General features: G+C 46.2%; 1 protein-coding gene across 2 annotated transcripts; it reads right to left on the minus strand.

The window, feature by feature from the left end:
* Positions 1 to 247: 247 nt before the first annotated feature.
* On the minus strand, positions 248 to 5,303 carry TMEM106C (transmembrane protein 106C). 2 transcript variants are annotated; one of them, XM_037846048.1, is made up of 8 exons: positions 5,236 to 5,303; positions 4,458 to 4,672; positions 3,547 to 3,610; positions 2,902 to 3,061; positions 2,669 to 2,809; positions 2,189 to 2,238; positions 1,651 to 1,704; positions 248 to 776 (listed from the first exon to the last, which is right to left on the minus strand). In XM_037846048.1, the coding sequence occupies exons 2-8, from the start codon at positions 4,642 to 4,644 to the stop codon at positions 680 to 682; spliced, it is 753 nt and encodes a 250-aa protein (XP_037701976.1). In that variant the 5' UTR covers positions 4,645 to 4,672; positions 5,236 to 5,303; the 3' UTR covers positions 248 to 679. The 2 variants fall into 2 exon arrangements, with proteins under 2 accessions (XP_037701976.1, XP_037701977.1); XM_037846049.1 differs by having other exon boundaries at positions 5,123 to 5,240.
* Between the last annotated feature and the right edge of the window lie 4,154 nt (positions 5,304 to 9,457).

Consider the following 9,457-nt stretch of genomic DNA (forward strand, 5'->3'; position numbering starts at 1 on the left):
CAGAAGGCATCAAGTGCTCTCTTTTGAAAATATCAATAGAATGGTCTGTTGCCACTTGGGGAAGATGCAGATGAAAGTAAGGCTGCTTTGGCAGAAGGCTGCTTTCTATGATAGGCCCCCATGAGGATGGCGAGTACGCCAGGGTTCCTTCTCATCCTGGGCTGATCTGCTTAGCAGGTAACTATTTCATGGTCCCCTGGAGGTACCTACTAAGACACCCAGCCCAGCCAATCAGAGAAGATACAGATGAATGAAAAGAAGTATTTATTTTTCTAACAAATCTCCAATCCATCTTCCAGCCAAAGAATTCAAGGATAAATCAAGCCCCACAAAGAGAATCTTAGTAAAAACAATTTTAACTTTCCACAACTCTGCAGCTGAGTCCTATCTCCATGTCATTTAATGGTTGATTTCAATTTATAATGCCCTAAGGACAGGAGAAAAGATCTGAATTAAATTCTCAAACATTTCTTGAGTGCCTACTATTTGCTGGGCACAAGGCTAGGCACTGGGCAGTGATCTGCTGGTTCTGAGTAAAATAAATGATGCTGTAGTTTTCTTCCCCAGTGGCAGCAACATGTCTGCCTGAGCACCGGGGTAGGCATGGAACTCAGGCACTATGAACACATGCTGTACTCTCTTCTGACAGGTGCTGCCATGTAAGAACCAAGAGCAGTTTCTAAACAGCTGTGGAATCTGCTCTACAATCCACATAGTGATGTGTCTCCAAGGAGCTCTGGGTTATGTGGCCAATGTATGAAATCTTCACTGAAGTTCTAGGGCAAAGAAACCAAGAATTAATATTTTTTTTTTGAGATGAAAGCAGCAAGAAAAATCACCCAAATAATTTCTCGCAAGTTCAAGCAACAATACCCCCGGGTCCTAGACACATATCTCCAGAAATTTTGTGACCAGGACACCAGAGGAGTGTTCAACATCCGCAGAGAGGCTGTGCCATGAGGTGACCCTCTAAACCAGTGGTTCTCAACTGGGAGATTTTGCCCCACAGGGGACTTTTGGCAATGTTTGGAGACATATTTTGGTTGTCTAGAGGCCAGGGATGCTGCTAAACATCCTACAAAGCACAGGACAGCCTCCCACAACAAAGAACTGTCTGGCCCAAAATGTCAATAGCATTGAGAAACCCTGCTCTAAACCCTTATATTTTAAATGTCTGCAGCAGGTCCTTGTCACCTGCAGATTTAACAGTCACGGTTCCAGAAAAAACCCTACAGATCTATGACATGGGGTAATTTGTGTAGCTAGCATGTGGGAGCTAGAGAGTCGGTCTGGCCAAATGTCCAGTACTTCTACCTGACAAAGCTTTTCTGTTCTTCACTAATCTCATTAAGTTTCCAATGGGATTACAAGGGTTTTTTTTAGTTAAACTAGACCCCATCTTACGGAGAAAATGATATGTTCTACTTTTTACCATATATGAGTCTGGGGATTTGTGAAGGTCTCTGGACACTGCACCTAGAGAACATCAAGGGCCTGATGGGTCTGTATCTATGGGTGTCCCCTCTTTGCCTAGGTGTTCCTGCCTTCTGGGCCACACGTTAACTCCTGAGCAAAGGAGGTGAGTTCTCATGGCCTGACAGTCTAGGCTCAAACACAAAGGCCACGAGGATAGGGAGAAGAGAGACATACCTCATGAAGATCACTATGTTGTGCACCGGGATTTCAGGTAATGTGCATAAGAAGCTGGCAAACAGCAAATATGGAAATGGTCAGTTTGGTGAAGGAAGGAGAATGCGTAGAAGGATGCTGACTTACACCATCAAACTGAGGAGCAGTCAGTCCTGTTTGTGATCCCTTCCATTCCCACACCCACCCCCCTCACTTCCTGACATAAGCACTACCAGAACTCATGAGTTCCAAGTTCCCAAAGTGTCATTCTCATCCTCCCACATCATGGATTTTTTTTTTTTAACCCATCATAGAAATGGTGGAGCCTGGCATTTTTGCAATGTTTCCAATGGCTTAAAGTTCTCTTTTAGAAATCACAGCATGCCAGGCATAAATCAAATGAGACATCGTCTAAATAATTCTCAAGACAGACAAAACTAGGGAGTCTGCAGGCCAAAGGCTGGGACTTAAGCTAGGACCAGACCCAATCAACTGAGTACAGTTTTTGAATCCCCTTTAATTCAGTAGCACACACGCATATAGAGAATGTTGTCCTTACTACACATAGGAATATGGTCCTCCCATCTCAGCCTTCACAGTAAAATTCACCTGAAAATAAAATACCAGAGTCAATCTGTGGCCAAGAAGGCTTGACACACTGTAGTACTACTATCAACAATCATTCTTTCATTATATACAAAATATTTCCCCAAGATTGTCCCTGATACAGTCTATAAGCCTCTAACATGCATCCAAGCTCTTCCCTTCTGAGACCAACGAACATCAGATTATAATACTGCCTCTTTTTGATTTATAGCATATCTTTTTCTCTTACAAATTATTTTGCTCTCCAAATACTTAAATATATTTGGTTATTTTCATAATTTTTCAAAGTTATAGAGCTCTTCAGGTCTTTCTCATCAACCAGTTCTTTCAAGTGTAAATGAGGAGAGGAAGTGAAAGTAACAAGGTTACAATATTCCCACAACTCCTGTTCATCTCTTAGACTGGGGGACAGGATTCTAAAAGAACAGCATACCAGCTGCTCGCTCCGAGATGGAATGAGGGAGATGGTACTTGTCATATATGTGCCAACCACCGTGTTCATGTACTGAACCTGACTGGACAGGCTGGTCACCGCCACAGAGTAGAAGTTGGAGTTCCTGATTTTCAGGGTGGCCTGTATCAGGGCAAACAAGAAAGCAAGTCTAAGTATCCTGTGTCCAAGACCTGGAAGGAGCAAAACAGAGGACGTGTGACCCAGAGTCTTACCGTGATGGCGAGGATTACAAGGGAGTCCTTCTGATTAAATGAGACTTTCACTACTTTGATGCCATCATCATCCACAAGGACCGAGTGTGGAAACAGCAAGAAAACCACCCAACCAGATGCCAGGAGGCAGAGCAGGATGGACAGGAGGACATACTGCTTACTGCAAATGACACAGCACATGACTAACCCGGGCAGTCAGATATCAAAGTCCAATCAGTCAAGATTAAATGCAAAACCAGGAATGAGAGGACAGTGAAAAGAAAGTACAAAGAACCAGAGACCACAAACCACGCAAGAATGAGTGGCATGGGACAGGCCTTTTAAACCCCAGTTGAATGCTCTTTGCACTGTGGAAAGAGAAACGAAGAAGGGAGCTGTGTGGACGAAGACATTTCCTCACCTCCCAGAACACCCCTCTTCTCCAATCCATTTCCTTCACTTGGCCCTCAGAACATATCCAGCTTCAAGTTTCCTTCCCCAAATTGTGATGAGGGCAGCAATATCTTGCTTGAGCAACAGTAATAAAGGAAATGGGGAATTTACAAGAACAAATACAGTTTTCAAAAAGTTAACTGGCATTCATACTATAATAAGGGACTAGAGACAGAAGTAGATATTAACAAGTGAGAGACAGGTTTAACTCACGTTCTCTGAGGGCGCAATCTCTGATCACTGTGTGGTATCAAAGCCACCAACTCATTTACTTGCTCTAGAAAAGAAACAAACAATGACTTTGTAAATCCCATGAGTTGGCAGTACTTTCTTCACATCTCGTATCAGCTTGCCACAACTAGATACTTGTCTGGAATTGGATATTTCTAAAATACTAGTCTCATATTTGGGTCTAATGAATAAGAAACAAGTAAATCTATAGAGTGCTACAAATCACAAAATATCTATCAGTGCTGCCAGGACAGTGAAACGGAAGTTGGGAAATCTGGGATCATGTTCTGGCTTTAATTGTTACCCAGCTGCATGTCTGCATGGCCTTGAGAAAGTCATCCAACCTCTCTAGACCACTGTCTCCTCACCTGGAGGCCTTGGGGAAATGATTTCTAAGGTTCTTACCAGTTCTATACCTCTATGGCTCTCCACCTAAACTGTTAAGACTTTTGGAGTGCCAATTCAGTAAAAGATGATTCTGCCCCTAATCCAGATTCTATGCTGTAATGAGCTTTTCTATCCTTTGTTTCTCTCTTTCTATTTGGTATGTTTTTCAGGCCTTGATCTGTTAATTATTTATCTACTTCCTTGAAAATAAGCTTCCAAGATGGTTCCTCCCAAAGCTCTGCCAGTCCTATGTGTGAGAGCAATAAAGAATTGTGCCTGTCAACAAATCCCATAATGAAGAATGGACAGAATATTCCAAACCACAGAAACAAAGCAAAAGGGTAGAAGTTAAGAAAAGAAAGTCTTTTAAATATAAGGAGAACTGGAAAAGTTGTGGAACCTGCACACCAAGTTGGCTGAGCTGACTGCAGAGAAGAACACCCCCTGGAGCTACCTTGGGATACTTGTTGGGGAATCACCCCTCCTCCAGTGGCAAAGGCTCTCACCTGTTGGAATGTAGCCAGTCCCTTGGCACGTGAGACAGGTGATGCTATCTCGCCCAGTGAACTCCACATATGGGAACTGAGCAATGGCTTCTTCCTGTTCTCGTTCAGCTCGCAAATCCTCCCTGTCATCTTCTTTCTTCTGCTTGCAGGAAGAGGGACGAGCAAAGGCAGAATGATGGGACCCCATGGCCGATATGTGCCATTTGTTTCATGACCTAGGATGCAAAGAGGCAAGTGAGTGCATGGTGGCGATCACACACTGGGCCACGAGAGAAAAAAAAAATCATTTCTTGCTATTAGAGAAGTGAAAACAAAAATGACCAAATTGCCATCTTGCGTGTGACACCAATACCAGTAGAATTTCTACCGGACCCTCATTCTGTAGCAATGCTCCCCACCCACGTCAGTGGGGCGCAGCCTGCCTTCACAAACCTGCCCAGCTCCTCACCGCCTCGGGGCATCTCAGTTTCCACCTGTCCCAGCTCTTCCCCTTCCTTTTCACTATTTTTGCAAACTTTGTGCCCTCCTCGATAAAGCCTTCTTGAACAAACAACAGATATCAAATTAGTAACAGGCCTTAGCGAGCCCCTATCTTCCTCCACCCTCAGCCCCGGACGGCGGGCCCAGGTCACGCCCCCTGGCAAAAAGCGGCGCTCCGAGCCCACCAGAGTCGTCCGGACAGAAACGAATGCCAGCGTCTCCGGACCTACAGGCCCCGGATTCTTGGCAGCCCCTTTTCGGGACGCTCCCCGCCACTCTCCGACTGTCGCCCCCGTACCTGCCTCCTGCTCCCTCAGCGCTTCTCGCTCTCAATGCGCACGCGTCCAATGGCTGGCTTGTTCGGGGGACTTCCGCGTGCAGGCGCGCATGCGCTCTCGATGGCTCAGGAAGCCGTCCCTTCGTCCCGCACAGGTGTCATGCCCCCTCGACGCCGGTAGAGGGCGGCAGAGAGCGGCAGAGAGTCCCGCCGCGCAGGATGGGCGTGGAGTGTGAAGAGAAGGTCATTCTTGGTTCTTCCTCAGAAGCGTTTGGGAAGGCTCTATTAAGTTTCCGGAGGTCTAAGTCTATCTGCCCGGGGGTGGGGGGAGCCGCCGGCGGCCGAACTCATTCTATTATTTGTGTACCGGGACTGTGTAAAGAGGAATAAGACACAGAACCTACCCTCAGTCCGAGAAGGGAACCAGACTCTTCTACAGACCACTTCAGTATTGTGGATCAAGTGCTGCTGGAGGGGTCACGAATAGGAGGGACACCTGGCCAGGTGTGGGGGAAGGCTTCCAGGGGGAGTCAGGTGGCTTCTCACAGCAATGGACACCCAAGAAGGTGCCGTGCGGCACCAGGGAGTGGATCCATGCTGATTTAGAATCTCTTCTCCCCCAGCCCCTCACAAAAAGTCATAAGGGTTCGGGAACACTTTTTAATGGGTTGTAAGTATTGCCAGGTTGAGCTTAACCTTCAGCAGAAGGAAGCAAGGGCATTCAGAAAACAGAGGAAGTTATTAATGATGACAGTGGGGCAGAGTAGAAAGTCTGAACCTGGGTGAATGAGGGACCTGCTTGGCCATGGAGAGTGAGACTGGTGGCCCGGGAAGCCTCTGACACCTCCATGTCTCCCTCCCTCCTTCTCCTCTGGGAATGCCAATGCCACTGCTGCTGTCTAGCCACCTGCCCAGCTGCTGGCTCCTGTCCCCCAGGATTCATGCTTGTCTTTCTTCTCCTCAGGGAAGGTCATCTTGGAAATTGCGGGGAGAGAGGTTGCTTCCTATGAATGAAGCTGGGTCTTCAAACTGGTCACAATCAATCCACAGGAACTTTAGAGTAAGAAGCAAAAGGAGCCATTGCCCCTACTCTTTCACCTCTGGGGCAGGCCCATACCTTCTTCCTGAAATCTGTTCTTCATCTCTTTCCCTGCAAGTTCCAAACCAGTTTATATTCCTTATTAATACAAATCTGATTTTGTTGGAGGCCCCAATATGCTCAATTAAAACTACATTTCCTAGTCTTTCATATATACAATTTTTCATATATGTATTAGAACAATAGTTGGCAAACAGTAAGAGCTCTATAACTATTTGTTAAATAAATATAGATATATTAAAACAAACAAACAAACAAAACTACATTTCCTAGCCTCCTTGCCAGATAGGGGTGGCTATATGACAACTGCTCTGGCCAATGGGATATTAGAAGTTGTTGAGTGGGACTTCCAGGAAAGTGCCTTAAAAGGGATTGCTTTAGTTTCCCCGCTACTGAAACAAATATCATACAAATGCTAAATACCTAATAACCAAAACTGTGAGGAAGGTGATCCCAGAGAGGCTCTGGGTGAGCTAACTGTTTAATGTTGAACAATGGGAATTTATTAGCTTATGGTTTTGAGACTAGGAGAAGTCCAAAATTGAGGCATCAGCAAGGTGCTACTCTCTCCTCCAAAGACTGTGGCATTCTGGGTCTGGCTGTCAGCTATCCTTAGTCCTTGGCTTTTCTGTCACATGGCAACACACATGACAGCGTCTTCTCCTTTCTCTTCTGGGTCCTGTTGACTTCCAGCTTCTGACTTCTCTGTGTCCAATTTCCTTTACTTATAAAGACTTCAGCCACATTGGGCACCCTTATTCACTATGGGCATAGTTTAATAATGTCTTCAAATGTCCTATTTACAAATGGATCAGGACCATGGGGTTGGGATCTGAACATGCATTTTGTGGGGGACATGATTAAATCCCCAAACGGGATGGAGACTCAACTCATCCTTTGACCTTCCTCTTCCCCTGCTTGGAATTTGGACTTGATGTTGGAGACGGGGCAGAAATACATGCTAAGGAAGGCTGGGTTGAAGGCTAAAAGAAGCTTGGGTTCCTGATGGTATTGTGGAGCCGCAGTCAGTGCTTAGACTGCCTATCTTCTGGTTTCTCATTACATGAGAAAAATAACCACCCAAATTATTTAAGCCCATTTTTGGGGGTTTCTCTGTCTCTCAGTGAAATACAATCTTAAAAGATACAGACAGAGAGCTAGTAAAGGCGGAAGGCTGGATTTTAACACAAGCAGTCTGCCTGCAGAGTATTTACTTTTAACCACGCACTTTGGAGGTCATAGTTAGGTCAACCTTATCCCTCAGAGCACATGTCCTTAGAGAGAGGGGAGACCCCTTGGCTGTCTGAGGCCTGTCTTTCAAGTTCCACTTTCCTTTCTGAGGCCTGTCTTTTGAGTTCCACTTTCCTTTCTGAGGCCTGAGACAGGCAATTGACCAGAGAATGACCTCTTGTGAGTGCCATCCTTTAGTCACGGGGTATCACCTTACCCTGGGGCTTTTATTGGACACCCTGCCAGGACAGAGTGAAATAAGTCTGATGTCCATATTACGAATGGTTATTAGAGTGGTTGTCCAGATTCCCCCATAAATGTGTCTTCTAAAGGTGTGTCTGGGACAGAAACTGTACTCTCCGGTATGGCTTTTATTCCTCGTCTCTCTAGCTCCCAGCACGTATCCTGGTGCATAGTAGGCCCTTAAGAGATGCTTGCAGAATGACTCAGCCTGGAGGTGGGCCAGCACTGCCTGGAGGAGTAGTTCCAGCATCTGCCTGAACCATCTGGGGGCAGTTTTAATTGGACAGTGCATTCCTGAGGAGACACCCATCACTTCTCACCTGCACATCACTTCCAGGTATGTCTCACCATCCTGGTTATAAGCGGTGAGGTTACTGCAGACATGAGCTCACTGGGGCTCTCCTGGTGGGCTGGGGCAGAGTGGGGCCAATGGGGTATCCCAGCCACCACTCCTGAAGCCTTCTTTGTTTCTTCAGGTGCATAATGTACCTCTTACCCCACAAAGCTGAGGGAAGTAGAGGTAAGAAAGGGCTGCTGCTCTTGAAAGGCCCTGGGGACAGGGTACTACTGCAGCTCAGCTCTGTACCCTAAATACAGGAGGGTATTTAGGATAGGTTTACCTCCCTTTGCACTGAGAAGGAAGCTGAGGATTTAGAGTTGGAAGTGCTCTTCATATGGTTATCATTCCACAGCTCCTTACTCCCACCCCATTTATGCCACAGCTGAGAACACATGCTGAGGTTAAACGACACCTAGTAAGTGAAAGAATCAGGACCAGAACCAGATCTGCCGTTTCCTTTTTCAGTGCACTTTCCAAAGAGATCTGGTGACTTGCTAAAGCTTGGAAAGATAGAGGCAGAGTTGAGTCCTAGTCCCATTGCTGCAGTCTCTGAGGGACACAGGTGGATTTAAGGGGCACATAAATATTTTAATTTATGGATCTGTGTTTATTCTAATGTGAATTAGAGATCTCAGTATGCAAAGCTCTGGCCCAGATAAAGTTAAAAAACAGCCCCACCCTCTGAAGTTCAGGTTCATTCTCTAAAGGAAGGTATAAAGGGAGAAGGGAGAGAAGAAAGCCACTTGCGTTTAAGAACTTCTTATAGATGTAGAACATTTTGCTCCTTCTGTGGTACTGCTTATGATGTCAAGCAAATATTCCCATTTTACTAATGGAGAAACTGAGACCCAGGGAAGCTGCTTGCCCCAGCTCTGAGTGGGAAAGTCAGGACTGGATTGTGGGTTTTCTGTCCTAAGTCCTGTCTCTTTATGCCTTCCTGTGCTGTTTCCTATGAAGAATGGTCACAAGGAGGTTTACAGACCTATTCTAGGAAGAGGAGTGACACAGAGGGTGCTTATGTCCAAAAGGGTTCTAGGAGGGGGCTACTCCTGTGTGCTGTGACCACAGCAGTTGTGGGCTGGGAGCTCTACACAGAGAGGCTCCATGGGAGGGTTAAACACTGTGTGGTGGTACAGGAGGCTTGTGTGTCTAGGGAACTAAAGTCCATCACAGCCTTGTCAAGGATGTCCCTGAAGCCACAGTGCAAAGCCAGGCTCTCCTCGGCTCCTTTTGCAGAGATGCGCTGATTGTGAGGCCAGGGAAGATGGGTCTCACCTGGCTCAAGGTTGCACCCTGCACCAACCAATAGTGCCCTGAGCATTGATGGAAGA

The sequence above is a fragment of the Choloepus didactylus genome, chromosome 8 (assembly GCF_015220235.1).
Source record: "Choloepus didactylus isolate mChoDid1 chromosome 8, mChoDid1.pri, whole genome shotgun sequence".
NCBI classification, from domain to species: domain Eukaryota; kingdom Metazoa; phylum Chordata; class Mammalia; order Pilosa; family Megalonychidae; genus Choloepus; species Choloepus didactylus.